The sequence below is a fragment of the Excalfactoria chinensis genome, chromosome 2, assembly GCF_039878825.1.
Source record: "Excalfactoria chinensis isolate bCotChi1 chromosome 2, bCotChi1.hap2, whole genome shotgun sequence".
NCBI lineage: Eukaryota > Metazoa > Chordata > Aves > Galliformes > Phasianidae > Excalfactoria > Excalfactoria chinensis.
Genome location: NC_092826.1, coordinates 133,500,014 through 133,518,423, shown reverse-complemented (window position 1 = coordinate 133,518,423; position 18,410 = coordinate 133,500,014). Strand labels below are relative to the sequence as shown.

At 39.5% G+C, this 18,410-nt stretch overlaps 1 protein-coding gene across 2 annotated transcripts in view; it reads right to left on the bottom strand.

Moving 5' to 3' along the window:
* PTPRN2 (protein tyrosine phosphatase receptor type N2) overlaps positions 1 to 18,410 on the bottom strand; it is a 620,737-nt gene that overhangs the window by 10,062 nt on the left and 592,265 nt on the right. For both annotated transcript variants that reach the window (XM_072328503.1, XM_072328501.1), the window contains exons 20-22: positions 15,870 to 15,923; positions 13,764 to 13,828; positions 301 to 374 (exon numbers count right to left, since the gene is read on the bottom strand). In XM_072328503.1, coding sequence (XP_072184604.1) covers positions 301 to 374; positions 13,764 to 13,828; positions 15,870 to 15,923 — 193 coding nt within the window. The remainder of the gene's footprint in view (positions 1 to 300; positions 375 to 13,763; positions 13,829 to 15,869; positions 15,924 to 18,410) is intronic.

Genomic DNA, 18,410 nt, shown 5'->3' with positions numbered 1-18,410 from the left:
AATGACATTTTTTCAAATGCACGTTTTCTTTAGTAAACTACAGACTGTTATCTTGACTGCCCTTCATATATGGCAATCAAGATAGATGTTGGAGATGTTGCAAGAAAGAGCAGTAAACACCAAAGAACGTAGCCTAGATAAATCTTCAGCATAAATAAACCTCAGTTGGTAGGGAGCCAAACAGTAATCAGCAAGCGACCTGCGTTAAATTAGGTCATACCCTCTCTCTTCTGTCATGAAAACAACTACTGTGAAAGACCTTTAATGTATTTAAAATCCCAGTGGATTTATTGACAGTACCTTTGTTTGGACCATGCCTGGTCTCTGGTCCCTCAAGTGCTCCAGGGTAGCAGCAATATCAATCTCTTTAGCACCTGCAACAAACCACAAATTGGGCTGAGTTCAGAGCACAAGATAATCCATGCTGCATCTGTCAATCTCTTGCTATCGGGTTCCCTTTGGGCTAACAGTACAATTGAAAATTATTACATCCATCTCTCAGCAGACTTGGCAGGCAGCTGCAATTTTTGTGTTCATATAGAAAAATAAGAGGTTGGGGCAGCTTTTATTAACATTAATTCAAGAAAAGCCAGAGAAAAACAAATTCTAAAAAATGCCTTTGTACTCAGAGCAGAATTTATTTAGCAGAACCTAAGGGTTCATTGTGGCCATGCCACTGAGTGCCCTTTGTCACTTCTAGGAATATGCATGGAACGAAGGGCCCAACACCACACAAATACTGATGCTGTTTAGGTGAACTTCTGCCACCCACCACTGAGATCCTGCAGTTTTCCTCCTTGATTTCGTCTTCAGTTTGAGATTTCTCTTGATCATGTCATTTTCCTTCAGTGCTGAACCAGATATGTGTTACTGGAGAAAAAATCAAAATGCTGGTTCCTCCTGTTAGTCCCTGCATGAACTCCAAGAGCAGAAGTAGGGCTGGAAACCCTTCCTGCTGAGAAGTTCAGTGATGAAATTTGGCCATCTCACACCTGTCCCATCTACATCTTACCAGAACAATCCATGGCACCAAAGCACTGGGCGGATGGGCAGAGTCACCATGGCCACAATGTGACTGTCCCATCCCCACTGCACATCCCCTACTGTCCCATATATTTGTCACTTCCTAAAAGGATAATCAGTTTGCAAGTGCCTCCCTGAAAATATCAGCTGTATCAGAAATGGAATGAATTCATTCAGTAAATGTAACAGTGCCAAGTTAGATATTTTTGCTTATTACTATGGCTTGGGGCATTGCATGTTTGTCTTATCCCTCCCTCTCAATACTGTAGAGGAATTTCCAGAGGACAGCATTAGACAAAGTAGTAAGTTTTAATAAAAAGTAAAAAAAATCCAACCCACACATTTAAAAGGATCAGAACAATACATATTAACACATGCTTTTAGGTCTGGTAACAGTGACAGTAGCAGTAATTATGCCTTAGGTCTGCTGTAGGTTTTACAGCTGCATTTCATCTGGAAACCATCAGTAAAGGTACAATCTTTGTGAAGGCACAGCACAGGAGCTCATTTCGGTGTTCGGTCTCACACAAGCACAAATTAGTGGGAATTTCCTGTCCCCCCCACTGCCTTCCATGGGAGCAGGTTTATGTAAGTATCCCATATGCTTTACAGCCTTACTTGTGGCCTCATTACATTCCCAGGATTAAAATATCCTACTAGCACATTGGCTCAACATAAGAGGAATTCTCGTTCTCAGAAATTAAGATACGAGGAAAATTTAACATGCTGACATGCATGGATGAGGTTAACCACAGTTAACCTGGTTAACATCCCTGCAAGGATGAACCCCACTGAGTTGGTGAGCCCGTGTATCCCACAGGCTGTGGCAGCAGACGCATGTGTGCCCTCCCCAGAGAGGGATGCTCTTCATTTGAAGCTACCCTAGCCTCAGGACAACACAGTAACATATTAGGTGCTGGGTAAAGGTTTCTGACAAGAGCTAATAACACTCCTTAATGGCCAGATGGGTTTCTGAGCCTATGTTTGAAAGGGTTAATTCCTTCAATCTCTGTGACGCAGATTGCGGGCATTGGTGAACTGATGCTTGCTTTTTTATCATCATTAACAGAATGACAGGCCTAATAGTATGAACAATGCCTGACCATAAAGCCCTGATTTAGCAAAACCCTAAAGCATATGCTTGCACCGGAACATAAGAATAGTCCTGGTGGGCTGAGATGCTTAATGGGAGGTGAGCTTTGGAGGGTTTTGTCAACAGAAGTCCCCAGATCAACAGTTTTTACTGATCAGTAGCCCTGAACCCATGGGTTGGGATCAGCACAGCACCCACAAGCACTTCTGATGGTCTCAGACACAAGTCATAGAAAAGTAAAGCGAGCAGAGTGTGATTTTGCCCAAGGCATGCATCTGTCTTAGAGAGACCAGGGATGGAGTGGCAAAGGCAAAGCACAGGCACAGATTCATTTTCTACCCCTTTCTCACACTTCTGAATGACTCTGGTACTATCGTGAAAGGAACTACCTAAGTGCCTGGAGAGGCAACTTCATGCTGCAACGATGGGCACCTGTTTTGGGAGAAAAATAACCTGGAAAAGAAAATTCATGAGAAAAAGGATGAAATTAGTGGCACTGGATAAAGCCAGCATGACTTTTTTCTCTCCACTTGAACAGACCTCTCCCACATCCATCATGTTCTCCATCCAGTCCCTTATTATGCCTAAACCAAACAACTTTGAATATTAATTGCTAGACACAGAAATGTGCCAAAAAGGGAAGATTTTCTATCTTATCTCCCCTCCAATATTTATTTGTTTAACAATACTACTGGTTTCTGAAAATAAAAGGGGAGATAAAAGAGGGAGCATTTAAAGAATGAAGAACTGCCTTTTCACTTCTGGCTGTATTTCACCCCGTAGGGAATACATTTGGGTTCTGTTTGTGATAGGTTCCTTTTTCACACAGGGTTTCATTACTCGCTTTTAATGAATGGGAGAATGTAACGCAGAGTGAGACTGAACTAATGCTGTACCAGCAGTGATGCAAGAAAACAACCATGCAATCCCTTTGCAGCTCAGTGAGCTAGCTGAGCAAATACCTCCTAATGCATTTCCACACCAGCACAATGCAGATTTTAAACTTCAGTAATTAACCACCATCCTTCTAAAGGCTTTAAGTATGCACAGTAAGTGCACAACAGTCCACATCAGAAACAACTGGATACACTGAGAGAACACAAGAGAAGATGCGAGCTGAATTATACTTTGCCCCTGAGGAGAAAAGCAGTTGCTGAAGTTTAGGGTCATATCCTTTCCAGCCTTTTCTCTCTGCACAGACAGCAGTGCAGGAAGCATGCTAGCACTTAACAGCTGGTGCTTCTGATTAGCAGGCCTCAAGGGGTTAAAGTGTTTGCCCTCAAATAGCCATATAAATGGAGGATCCAGTGTGTCATGAGAGCACGGGTAAAAGTGGAATCCCCAGTTCCTCATGCAGTAAATAATGAGCTAGCCAGTGCTGCTGCAGAAGGCTCCATGACATGATCAGCAGCAGCTCAAAATATTTAAAGTTATTAAAAATTTCCTAATGTTAGTTTTACTATTGTAAAAATGAAATCTTCCCCCCCTTTCCTCTGAACCTGACAGAGGACCTATCCTGAAAGGCACAAGATGCATGAGAAACACTTGGTGAAGGATGCTCCCTTCCACTCTGCTGCAGCACTGCAATCACAGTGATGGTATGGGAACAGGGCGAAGTCTGCAAAGAGGATAAATGTGTTTTTATACATAAGCTGGGAAGAAATGATGATGCCTATCATGGAAAAGCGGTTTTCAGGTTCAGCAAACTACAGAGGTTGCACACCTGAAAACATGCCGGCATTTCTTCAGTTATAACAACAATCAGCATTTGTTACATTGGTTGAAAATTTTGTCTTAATTAAAGCGAGCTTTGAGATTTTGTTTTTGTGTAATAAGCTTGAACATATTTGCACTGGAAGCAAAGGCAAAAGTCCTATTATTTTATTCATTCCTAATGAAAAGTGCAGCGAATATTCTGTGAGACTGAAAGAATTTTACATTAAAGCACAGTATTAAAAGGAATTTTTTAGATTCTGGATTCTCTGAATCTTCTGTATATTTATATAAATAAAACGATCCTTAAATACTTCATCAAAGTAATTATTTGCGGGGGGCTTCTTTTTAAATTACCAAAGCTGAAGAGTTTTCTTTGTGCATGTTTCACAAATACATATCACTCATAAATATTACATTAAAAAGGATTTTTCTAGCTGGGAAAAAACTTTCAGATCTACAGGCACATATCCTCCAACAGATAGGATTATAACTCTGCAGAACAGCTATAAATTCGTTACTGCAAGTCCTAAAGGACAGCCTGGTCATTAGGGTGCTATGTTTAGACACATTTGACTTCTCTTCTAGCCTGAGATTCCACCTTCCTGCACCACTTCAGTTAACTCATTAAATTCACCCTATGTTTCACACCAACATTTCTAAAGTGAACCATCTTTCTTCCTACCTTGCAAGTTATTATGAAGGCAAATCTGTTTACAAGATGTTTGGATAGTAAGAAGGTGAGGACCTACATACTCTGTATATTTTTGTTTTAATTCAATACCCTTTACACCTTTCTCAGCCCTGCTTCTGTTCTTCTTGATCACAAAGTGATCTCAAAGCTGAATATATGATGCAGGAGTCACGGTGAGAGTTGTAAATATGGGATTATTAGCACTCTTACCATTTCTCCTTAAGGAGTCGATGATGATCTGAGTGGGAGTAAGAATTTATCCCACAGAAAAATAAGCACTAAAGGGAACACAGAAACGACTTGTCAGACACCTCAATTTTTGCAGCAGCAAATATTCAATAGTCAGATACTACCTTCTTAATGCATTTTTTTATATGTATTATGTTCTATAGGTTTTGAATTAGGCCTTAAAGGGCAAAGAGACTTGTTAGGTCAGATTAGAAACGGGCTTGTTAAAACCTTGAAGGAAGGGTCCCCAATGCCATTCTTTTCACCGATGTTGCTAGAAGCTGAAAAAGACCCAATTAATATTTGCAAGAGGCTGCTGATTGGCAGCTCTTAGCCTCAGAGTCGCTCAGTCGGAAGACTCACGCCTAACGTTATGAACTAGTAAGAATACAAGTGAGAAAAAAAATAAGGGCAAAAACACAGTGTCGGCACAGACAATCAGCTGTCTCATCACAGCAGGTCTGCATTTTGGAAGAATACAAGCATTTTTCATGTTTGGGTGATGACTGCATGACTCACACCAACAGGAGATGCTTCAACCAACCCCGTGCACAGCCGCTTCACGCTGCCTTTCCTCTCACCCCACGTGAGTACTCTCAGAAATGGGCTCTCTTGGGTTGAGCACAACATTTTCCAAACCTTTTCAGAGCTCAGCTTTGTCTCAGCAAGGAGGCAGACAGGGAACTGTGGAGACCCAAGGAACAGACATCTCCAGAAGAAGGGCAGACAGTGCCCAGAACCAGGTCTGTCAGGAACCTAATGCCAGCATGGTACAGGGTACAGAAAGAAATAGGAGTGGGCTCTCTGGGAAGTTTGTAATGTAAATCAGCACTCGTCAGCACTATTACACTCTTACAGCTATGCTGTTTCTAGTGCCCACGCCAGCTGGACGTAGCGCGGATACACCATAGATCTGCATTGTCCCCCAAAGCCCTAGATGCCTTCAGCTTCCCACTGACAGTCACTAAAGGACGGCTTGCATAGCTGCTCCAGCCAGGGTCTGCACCATTGAGTGCTTAATGTTGCTGTGAAACATTTAATCACACCATATGAGGGGCAAATTCAATCTGATTAAGGAAGAGAGGGTCATAACTAGGGGGAGTGTAATGCCACTTCTTCACTGACCATTAGTTTTAATGGCCGGTAGTATTTACTAACTAGCTGAGTCTCAGAGGCTCAGCCTCATCTTATCTACTCCAGCCATCCTTGAAGTTCGAGCAGGAGTTCGCCATCTCCTCTTCAAACAGCCAGGAGAGTGTGGGAAGACCCTGGTGGGCAATTCATTCACCTGAGAATTACTCTCCAGAGATGCTAATCATTCTCTACTGGTAACTAAAGAGTTCTAAACAACTAGGTTAGGTGAGATGCTTAATGCTAGATGCTTTATACTGCTACCGTTATCTGTAACAATTCTGAGTTGAAAATGGATGAGTTTTTGCACTGTGGTTTCAGGCTCATGAACGCTGGAATCTGTTAAATCTAATGATGTTTGACATGTGTGTCTTGTGGCTGCTGCCTTCTCCTTCCCTCACACCCTGCTTTTGAAACCTGAATGGAAATGGCAAAGGACTTCAATTACTTTAATGAAGGTAAAGAGATGAAAAATATTGTGTCAGCCTTATACACACACACACAAACACGGAATATACATACATAATGTGATACTGTTCACATGTTTTATATTAATACTTGAAAACTGCACTTGCACGTTACCTGGGCCTATAAGAGCAACTGATGTGGCTTTAGTACAATGCAACTCAAAGGTAATACTAAAGAAGGAACAGCTAGGAAATGCTACAGGAAAACAATTCTGCTGATCTTTCACTCATTTGCAGCAATAGAGACTCACTACTGACATTTTAAGGTAATATTTTAAGGTAATATCCTTTGCCAATGAAGAAAAAACATGTAGACCAGGCTCAAATGGCTACTAATGTGAGGCCCAGGCCTTCCCCACTTCCACCGTACATAAGACAGTACTATAGCACAGTTCTCAACATACATAGCTTCTTTGTTACATATAATTTTCTCCAGAGTAATATGCCTAAATTACTATATGTGAGAAATTGAAGTTCAAAATCTATACTCCAAACGGGTAATACATCCCATCATCACCCATGATGACTCCAGAAAACACTAGGGCATGCACTTAAATTTAACTTACACATGCATGCTCACACATGTACACAAAGGGTAATGATGATTCAACAAGGATGGTGGATGCGCTGCTACTGCCTGCTTATAGTGTCAGCTCCTATGGAGTTCTACACAATCTGCTTCTTTCTTTCTACACCTCTTCTATAAAACGCCAGCTAACAACCCAAAAAGCAGTTCATCTCCATGTGATGAAAGAAATGTGAACAAAGTTAAGATGCTTACCAAGAAAATCTTATTTCTGAAGATGTGCCTCAGTTTGCCCTATGAAGGCTTGGACTCCCCTTTGGAAAATGTGAATTTACTCTACCCAGGACTCAGAAGCAGCTCACCCACTTGAATCTATTAAATTGGAAGAGCTATGTTTTACATTACTTTGATTTTATATTGCACGTAGGTGGTAATGCTTTCACAAGACAGTACACGGATTGAGTTGAATAAAAGATTCAACTATTATGGATTCCTCCTTCATGAGTTTATCCTTAAAACTGACTAAACTGGTACAGCAGTAGAAGTTCACTAACACATATTGTACCCTTTAAAACCAGACCACCACCATTCAATTAAATACTTCTCTTCAAATTGTCTATGGACTTCTGCATGAGATTAACTACAAAAAAACTAGTTATTCACTCTGGATGTAAATGTCCCTTTCCAAACATTTGCCCAGCTGCTTCTTGAACCAACAGAACTGTACTTCTATGACCAGCTTTTCCACTTTTCCATACTCTAACCTACCCATTGAGCAAAAAAAAAAAATGCCACCCAAATTCCTTATCTGCTTGTCTCCTCCTTAGTTTCAGTCAATGACCTCTTGTTTTCAAATTAGTCACTATCTCAAGCTGCTTACAGACATCAATACATTCCTTTCAGGGTCTTCTGACGCTCTATGGGGACCCCCCTTCGTGCTCTCTTTCCCAGGGAATAGCCCATGTCTGATCAGTCTTTCTTCACAATTCCTTTTCCCCAAACCCTGAATAATTAGGTTTGCTTTCTACCACCATTTCCTACTCCCAGTTCTTTTCCATCAAAATCCCAAGAACAAAAAGTAAGTACAAAATACATATCTTTCTTTCAGAGTAATCCCTGACCACTAAACTATTGAAAAGAAAACAAAGAAATTACATCAATAATTTCCTTTTTATTTTTTTATTTTTTGCTTTTTGCTTTTAAATCTCCATATTCATGTAGGAAATCATGTAAAAACACAGACCCCACAGCACATGCAGGGAAACAACCAACTATACCTTCTCCATGGTCACTCATTCATTTTAGTAAGAATCTGTAGAGCATGCTAGGTTTTTAATGGATCTTTATATTATTTATTTTACTACTTGATGAGCGTGGTGACAAGAATATGTCAAGATTTCAAAACTTTATGCATTAAAACATATTTTGCTAAAGAAAACAAAAACGACTGTTCTAAACAGTTATTTTTTTTTTTTTTTTGCCTAAATAGTGAGAGTTTCCTAAGCATCACAGGCTGGACCATAAAAAAACACCCTATACATTCCCCATACACTTCTGCATGTAGCTGGGGGCCCAGCTCTCATTGTGATTAATTATCTGCTGGGAAAGGCTGCAAGAATGAGCACTATTTGCCTAATTGTGTTTCCAGGGTAACTCATTACATAAAAGTTACAATACATAAATGCAGCTCATTTGAAAAACAGACCTTATAACATATGATATGTTTACAAGGACACTAAGAACTTCCTTTAGAAATTGAAATAGTCACGTTTCAGATTTCCACAGTTAAAACTGCTGCTAAGAACTGAAGCAGTCTTGTGGATAGCTCAATATCACACAAAGAAAAAACTAATTTTTTTGGCTTTGGCAGCCTGTATTTTTTCCTAGTGATAATCATCTATCTCACACAAATGTCAAAAAACAGTGATGTAACAGATTCAGATATATGACATGAAAATAATTGCATTCTAAATTTCTGATCTTTTTTCCTGCTATGATTTTTTTTTTTTTTCTCAAGAATTCCAACTATTTCTAATCCCACTCCTTTCTCTCTTAACATTAAATACTGTTTTTTCAGAAAGCAACATACTATATATTCACTCAACCAGCGTTCCACCTGTGGTATTTGAAGCTTTATTTTCATGTGAGAAAGTGGATTCTGGGCTGAAGAAATACCCTCTCATTCACCAAGAACATGTCAGAAATAGAGTGCTCTGGACTTTAATCTGTACAACTGAAGACTAGAGTATTCTCTGGATTTGCATAAGGACTGAAAAATGAGCAGACTGAATCCACTTCAACATGAATATGGGCAATAATTTTCTTTCATCCCTTCAGAGTGTAATCAACTCCATGACTTCACTATGATCTCTGAATCCACACATTAGATAAGCAAAACTTCAACAAGCATTCTAACTAACCAAAATCATTTGATCGTGATGAGTCAGAAGGTGGCTCTAGGAATCTTTTGTTTTGTCTTAAAATGTCATTGTAGAAACTGCACCTGCTCAGGAGCTGACTCACAAGACCCTCAGACAATAGTGTGATGGGGGAAAGGAAAGGACTTCGGGATATAACCTCTGCAGTCAGCTCAGGCCAGAGTGCATGTGCTCATCAATTGCAGTCCAAGCTTTTGAATGGGAGAGAAGAAACGTGGGTTTGCCTTCATTACATCAAATCTTTTTGCTGGGTTTTAGAATTCTGAAATCAATACTTTAAAAGGAGTTGAAAATTCATATTCACTTTCCCTTTGACTCATCTCGTTCCAGCTAGTTCAAACAGAAGAAAACGGATGGTCAGCAAACCCTAAACAGCTGCCAGCTGGATTAATATCTAAAAATCAAACGTTTATCAACACTATCCAAGCATCCCAGTTCAGAAAAATGAAAGCAGGAATATCCATAATGTTATTCTTTTATTTCACATACCACAAACACTTAGAAAAAATGACTTGAAATATATCAGACTTCTAGCTACTAAAATATGACTGCAGGAAGGACAAGAAATTAGAAAATTCCCAAATTTGCTGTAGATAAAAAAACAACAACCCATACTCATCAGCTCAGAGTTACTTTGAGTTTAGGGTGAGGAAGGAATACCAAGTAGATTCACCTAAAACAGTTCATCCTCTTTAGCAACAAAAGATAAAACCTGTAAATACATAAAGAACATTAAAATTCCTAGCAGAAATCATCCTCAGAAAAACAGTCTGTCAAAAATCCAGCAAGTACCGTTATCTACAAAAACAACTGATTATCATTTTCTGTACTTATTTGAATCATGAAAGCACCCAAGGAGCTGAAATACATCACTTACAAACTTCTCACTCAAAACTACAATTTGCCCTAACCCGTCAGGGAGATCAGAAGTGTCTTTGGTAACTCTTCTAACAATTTTCATATTAATGTAAAGATAGCACACTACTGTAAGGCCAGGCTCCACACCACACAGTTTTTGTTATTACTTTGATGGGGATAGGACTAGGGCCTTGTAACTTCTCTGCTCATGAATATTGCAATAAAAATAATTATGGTAATACGGTATATGATATACAGAAGCACTGGGTTGCTGGAACAACTAAGCAGGAGTACATCCTTGCATTTAAAACTTTCCACTGACACGACACAGCAATGACAGTGCTGAATAGACATCGTTGTTCTCTCGCTGTTCCAGTTCCTAATAAGATTATTTAATGTGGCTCCTTGGAGTGAATGCACAGATGCAGCCATTATATTTACTGCAGACAGAATAGCGAAATTCATTAAAACCTTGACCCAACAGGAAATCCTCCGTGCTGCCGCGCTGCTGGGGGAGGCCTGTGGGCTGGCAGGCAGCTGAGACCCGGCCTTGGCCTGGGGGCTGCAAGGCCTCGGAGGGGACATTGCCCCCTTTCCACTTCTCCTGTGCATGAAAATAAGGTGCCTTATTTATTTATTTTTTTAAATTATTATTATTTTAATTTTCATGTTTAATTTCACTCTTGCTTTCTCAATGGAGCTGCAGCTGCCAGCCTGGTGCGGCAGATGTTGAGCACAGAATCCTGTTTCTGCTTTAGGAGCGTTTCGCTTGCTGGTGTTTTTCAGTGTGTAAAATAACATAAGGCACAGCAACAGGCAAGATAGGAGGAGATACCAATTTATAACTTGCTTAATAGACTAAGTATTAGCACTAATTCAATGAGCAGTAGGGGAAAAAATTGTTAATAACAAAGGCATTTACAGTTAACTGTCTAAGAGAATGTGGGGAAGTAAATCATTACATGAAAAAGGAGCTCCTTTTCTCCATCTACCCCATTAAAAACCCCACTAAAGAGCCAAGGCGTTTTTTGATTGCTTTCTACTTTCCCACTGCCGAAACTAAGTACTCCCCTATTTACTTTGATTTAAAAATGCATTATTGTCTACTTTCTAATAAACCAGACAGTGGAACAAGAAACTCAAATTATTCTAAGTTTATTCTTAAAAGTCCTTTTTTTTTTTTTTTTTTTTTTTTTTGAAAGACTGAAGGCCTTAATCCTTAAAAGCCTTTTTGAAAGAAATGTTACTAGATGCTGGCCCTGCAGCTGGGCCCAGATTGAAAGTGCACTTACATTTTTATGTTTAGCACTGAAGGACTCTGAAGTTAGCCCTCGCACTCTACATAAAAGCTTTGGAAACGGCATTCTTTGCCACTCGTGCAATTCATTCTCTAAGAAAAGGAAATGGAAAGAAAGATTTCATGTCCAGGGCTTCAGGCCTTTGATCATTTGATGAACATTGGATCCTCAACCTGGGCCTCCAGCTTCTCAGGCCAGACAAAGAGGGCCCCGGCCGCACAGGCTGGGCCGCGGTTCCCTCCCGAACAAAACCTTTGGTGGCCGCACAGTGTGACAGCCTGGGAAAGGCCCACCTCAGCAGGGCTGAGATGCTCGCTCTGCCCTTTGATCTTTCATTTAAACCCCAGCCAAAGCACCAGGTCAGGGGATTTCGTGCTGCACACCCCCATTGGCAGAGGGGAGCAGGTCAAGAACAAAATGGGGGTGACCGATCTCCAAAAAGCCCTATGACGCCTTTCTCTGGCCAGTTTCACATGACTTGTCTCGTATTGTGAAACACTAAGCCCGCACTTAAAATGGAATTTGACATTACATGGTACAATGGAGTCAATAAATGGCATTCTTCAGTGCTTTTACAACAAAGTCAACCCTCCCTTAAGTGGCTGAAAGCCCGGAGCTAGAAAATACTTCTCATTTACTTTCTTATGCATATGTTTTAAATCTAGTTTTCATCACAGCTTCATGTTTCTGATGACTGAAGTGAGCTGAACAAATACCTAACAAAGGTGTATATTAATTTTACTTCATACCATTGCTCCTGCTTTCAGCGACTAGGCTGTCACGTGGAATGGAACAAGCGCTGCAAATATCTCCATATTTCCTCACAGAGGGAAAACCTATTTTCCAGTGAGCATGAAAAACTGATCTCATCCCACTGGAAAATCTTCAGGGCATGGCTAAGAAGAAAACAGGCACACAACTTCTTTTAACATCAGGACTGAGTTCCACATTATGCTCACAGGCACAAAACGTGCCCCTTTATGTCCATGTGTGACCAGGAACATTAACAGTCAGAATACAGAGAGAAAAAAAATGGTAAGGTCTTCTTTCTGAGGGGGCATCACATCAATATGTCCCACAGGACTGTGATATGTGGATGCAATAAATGACTGCAAAACATGGAGTGTATTTTTAAACCACATCTAAAAATAGGACTATGTTAGAAGATTTTCAACAACAACTGTAAAATAATTAGAAGTCAAAGGACTAAATACCACTTCTCCAAATAAATTAATTTATGTTATTACAGTAATCCTTTTTCTATAAATACAAACACGTTGTGCTTAATAACAGATCAAGGCAGCTTATGAACTCAGCATAGGAATTAAGAAAGGCAAATGACAATCTTTTTAATTTATTTTCTTCCTCACAGGCTACTCTTCCTCCTGAAATGCAGTTCTATGACAGTGTGATAGAAACACAGTCAAAAGCATGGGGAAGGGGCATGATAAGTCAAGTTGAGTAGTATGCCATGTTTACTTGCCCACTTTTATCTTCCCTCCTTTTAAAAACAATATCTGTATTAAAACTGTTGTTTCGTTCTATCAGACAGAGATTTTTTCAGGGTATCTCAAGCACTTCCCACTAAATGCAAACCATTTAGCAATCAATAAGATAATTACCCCAATCTCTAGAGGATCTATAGGCTTTGCTTTTTACAAAGAATAGTATACATTTATGATAGGACATATGATTTCCTAGTTCATAATTAAAGCAAGTTTTCCAGCATTGAACAGATAGTGACAGAACTGTGAATTAGGTAACTTATTTTCAGTCCCTTGCATTGGCCACTGTAGCATTTTTCCTCCTAGAAGACAAATCTGTGCACAAGGTAACTTTTCTGGTTAACAGCTCTTCAAGGCAATACAGTGATAATGGCGAGCTGCACAAAGAAAAGGAACTGTGCTGGACCATCAGGGCTGGATAGGTGACAGCAGTGTGAGCAAATGTTACGAGGCATCCCAGCACCTAGCTCACATAACCGTTAAGCAAGAACTGTTCAGCCACAAAACACCTTCTTCCAAAAACTGTAATAACTATTTCCAATAATGAAAAGTTAAAAAATTCAAATAGTTTTCAACAGCTCAAGAACATCTGTTCATTCAAAAAGCATTTGCATTTCGGTTTGTTGTTTGAAATCATTATGAAAATAAAAACTTAAGAATATTCAGGAAAATGTACAATTTGCCTCTAATTTATTCTCAGGTTTTCTGTGAATATTGCTCCCCACGTTGCCATGGCAACACAAGCACATCTTTCAGTACAGAGGAAGTAACAAGCCTTTTGATTCTCACCTTTAGCCATTTTATTGAGAACCATGTCAATTAGAATGTAGGTTCCACTTCTTCCTGCACCATCACTGCCAACAGAAAGGGAAAAAGAAAAAATAAAGCCTATCAATGTGCATCTCAACATAAAGGTAGCTGCCATTATGTTACAGTCTTACACGGGAGGCAGAAGATTGAATGAGGGTAAATGTAGGGTACTGAGGAGAGAGAAAGCTCACCCTGAATTAACACTAGCTGTTTGGGGAAGGTTAGCTTTCATTGATAACGGAGCTTTGTTTTGTTTTGTTTTTTAAACCAACTTGCATTTATGCAATAAAAACATCCTAAACAAAAGTGGAGAAGTCAGTAACCCTAAAACTGGATGGCATTTCTGCTCATAAGTATAGATACAACATGCTTACAGTCACCTGCATATGAGTTCAAGAACCACAGAATAAGCCTAACCTAAGCATTATCTAGAATTGTCCCCAAATGTGGATTACCTTCGAATGCTGTGGTCAGTGGGAACATGTGCAGAGAGCTGCCTATGAACTGAAATATTTGATTAATGATGGACTGCAGTCTTTCTTCAGTGTAAGCCACAAGAGATCTGTCTTTTCATTCTTTGTTTTAACTCTTCCTTAGTTGCGATGACCAGAAGAAAAATTATCAGGTAATTCCTGAGAAACACCTTTAACTTTTGGTACCCAAAGTCATTCCTCAGAGATGTGAGACCAAGCCTTGGGATGGGAAATGCTAATGTGAATGCAGCTTGTGTCCCTTTCAGACACCAATGTGTAATTGCCAGCATGATGCTCTGTTAGAGACATTGTTAGCAAACATAATTAAGACTTTAAGTAAAAGCTTTTTTTCCTTCCTCCTCCAAATTTTTTTCAGAGGTGCATGTGTGACCAATAAGACTGTATGCAGATTTATTAATTAAGCCATTATTTTTATTGATAGCTTAATTTGTGTACGAGTATAAGTGAAAGGAAAAATAATAGAACAGTGTGAAGCTTGTTATTACGTTCTGTTTATAGACAGGCTGTGAAACTTAATTTTTGCTAAGTCTGCGTAGACAGACTTTTTTTTTTTTTTCTCTTCCTGTTCCTAGATCACTTAGAAAGAGGTAATGGTAATATATTTCTTTCCTATGTCTGTGAAGGAAACAAAGACACAATCTTATTAGTTAAGTTGAATAGCAAGAGACAAAATGGTGATTGAGTCCAATAAAAAAAGCCACTGAATGAACAGTAGACATTTTCATCCATTATAAGAAAGGAGGTGTAGGAAACTTAAAAGGCTCTTCATTTGGCATCAAATATTTCTTTTCTCAGGCTTCCTAGAGGCAATGCAAAGGAGCCTGCTCCAGGCTGCTCTCATCTGCAGAAGGCCTCCTGGCATCTAGTAAAGGCAGCTGCTGAGCCACCAGCAGCACACATGCTCCCCCTCTTCCCTCCCACATACAGTGGAATGCCACATGTCAAACAACCTGCCTCTCAGCAAGGCTACTTTTTTCTGTCTTTCTTGTCCACGAGACTATCTGAAATAAATAAGTACAACATTCTTCTTCTAATTTAGAATCCCCAAAACCAAACATTAACATTCCTATGGCAAAGTTTTCCTTTGACCTGCCCAATAGGATTCGTTTGCATCTATGAGTGTCAGGCCCAAAGAGAAAGGTTTACTCAATCTGTGGGTTGGATTCCACTCCCTAACGCTCCCCTCTCTTTACCATGACCACTAAAAGAAGGAGAAGAAGAAAAATACTTTACTGAGATTGAATAAAACAAAGATGACTAAATCAGGAGGGAACACGTGGAAAAACAGTTCTTTTGAAAGACATGATTGAAGAAACTGAAGAATTATTTGTATTTGAAAAGGTGTCTATACAGTGTTAGTTCAAGACATAACATCCACAAAATCACAGGTAACAACAATTTTATTATGAAAACAAGCCCTAAGCATTATTTAGCTATAAGAACCAGATGATTTATACTTAATACCTTCAGCCTGCCCTACTATCTGGTTTAGTGATTCATCTAAAGCTTTCATCTGCTTGTTTTGCTTACATCTGTATTAACTTCTTGCTCATAGAAATCTCTGTGAGGCTATGTTAGAAATCGTACTTGCCTGCAATGAACAACTACTGGACAAGAGCGACCCCTGTAGCACTTGTTTACTTTCCTGAAATAAAACAGACACAAAAAATTAATTAAGCATATTACACACTGCTTCTTCAGCCACATATCAAAAACAAGCAATATGAGAAAGCAATTATTACAGCCCTTAAAGAAACTGTCTAATCCATAATCTCCTGACATAACAAGCAGTTGTTACATACGTCATCTTGTTTAAAGTTTGCTTCTGCTTGACTGTTGCAGAGGTCCCAGATAACATCCCCTCTTGGCTACGCAAATGAAATGATCTCCTTTCTCCAATGTCTCAGACGTTAGCTCCAAAAAGATCATCATGAGATGTTTTAATTTTAAAGCCAACTTTGAGTTCGTGAACTTACTCAAAGAAAGACTGAGGGGCATCAAACTTAAAAATGGTGATTATATAATGCATACAATGCATGCTGTTTTGTAAAACCAATTCTTTCCAAAACAGCAAACAGTCAACCTTCTGAAAAACTTCTGACAAAAATATAACATGTATTCCATTTATTCTAAAAATAAGTCAAACAATCCCTAAGGTGTACTGCTTTGGGTCTAGTGCAAAGGTCTGAAACATTTAATATTTGAATGATTGCCTTCCCCAGCATTCTAGCTGAAGATTCTCAATGGTGAGAGAATATATCTGAAGGGAAACAATAAATGTACAGCCATGTAAATTCAACAAAGGAACCTAGTCTAAGAATAGAGTTTGCAACATTGGCTTAGATCTATTTAAATTGTCTTACAAAAACCAAAATCCCAAATCTTTTCTTCTGCTCCAGAACATATTTTGCATATAAAGTATGTTACACATCTAAAGCCCATCAAATATGCACACATATGTTAAGAAGGCAAGCTGAATAAAGGATTAAACAGTTAAATACTTCCCCAGGAAATCAAAACCTTTCACTTTCCTTGTTGAGATGACTGAGCTTAATAGAGCTGGAAGGTCTCCTATAAAGCCACATCACAGGGCAGCTTTTGAGGGATGCCCAACCACCCTGATGGCAGCCAGCTTAGTGCAAGTGTTGCAGCAGATCCTAACTGCTGAACTGAAGAAGTGAGTTGCTGGAATCTGGCAAACTGCTACGATGTTACTATGAATTTTAAAACATAGCTAACCTCCTGAATCATTTAGTTCTTTCTTGGCTTTTCATCTATTCACTATCATCTGTGCTGTGAAAGCATGCATATAACGCCGCTTACAGTACAGCCTGAAGATGCCTAAGCTTCTAAATCTGACAAGGAGTCTGGATACCTGGAACTAAATCCAAGCAGGCTATGGAGATGCTGATGACGGTGCAAGAAGCTGGAACTTCACATTCCGCTTTTTACCATTTAAGATTCTAACCAAATGTGATATTAAGTTCTTGTAATAATTCTGTTTAAACGTTAGAATTCAGGATTTTTCACAATCCTTTCTCTTCTTTTATGTAATTTCATACTTGCATTCTATCTGTTTTTATATTCCTTGTATGCAAGTAATTGGTGCCATAGAAAAACTTTCTATTGAAATAAGTGGCAAGCCACCAAGAAGCACCTGAACTTGGAAATGATATAGGACCTATATATGTCCATGAACACAGACATACACAGGCACTATCAAGTGAAACGCTTCTCTGCTTTCAACAACTTAAGCTGCAGTAAGGTTTTAGCATGAATGAGTCACTTGATTCTCGATGGTCCTATCTGAGGATACAAGGATAGAAGGGCTGCTCCAAAAGTAATGCCACCTGTTTTATTATGTTGGCCTTTGACAGCAGAGGTGGATGTTGGTGGTGTGGTGGTAGAGGCTGAACATTCCCACCAAAAAACCATTCAATTTTGTTGCTGTGCAATGGATGGAAGCAGGGGGGCAGCCTGACATAATGCTGTATGACATGGAAGTGCAATATAAAGCAAAGGTGTGAATTCCTCCATGCGGAAAATACTGTACCCATTGACATTCATTGATGCTTGCTGAACATTTATGGAGATCAAACAGTGGATGTCAGCACACTGAGGCGGTGGGTGGTGCATTTTAGCAGTAGTGACAGCAACATGAAAGACAAGCCATGTTCCAGACGGCCATGCAGATTTTTACAAGCATGGCATGCAGGCGCTCTTGTTCATCACTGGTGAAATGGTGGCGACTATGTTGAAAAACAGTGTTTTCCAGCTGACAATTTGCTCTATCAAGTAGTGTTACTGTGCTGTTTGCATCTGTTGCACTTTCCATGGAAATAATTAAGAGACATTAATTTTGGAGCAACCTACGTACAACACAAAAGTCTCATTCTAATTTTTCACATTGCACAGTAAACTATTTTTGAAATGTCTCTAACATCATCTGATAAAATGAGTCTGCATTCCCCACAGCAGCTGGTTATCCTCCCCCCATCATGTGCACCAGTAAGGAGTAGTTTCTGCATTTAGTAGATTACATAAAGGCTAATAACTAGAGGGGTATTTACCATTTCTTGTTCTGCTTGTGTGGTTCCTTTGTTCCTTGGCACTGCTAATATGACACTTGCAT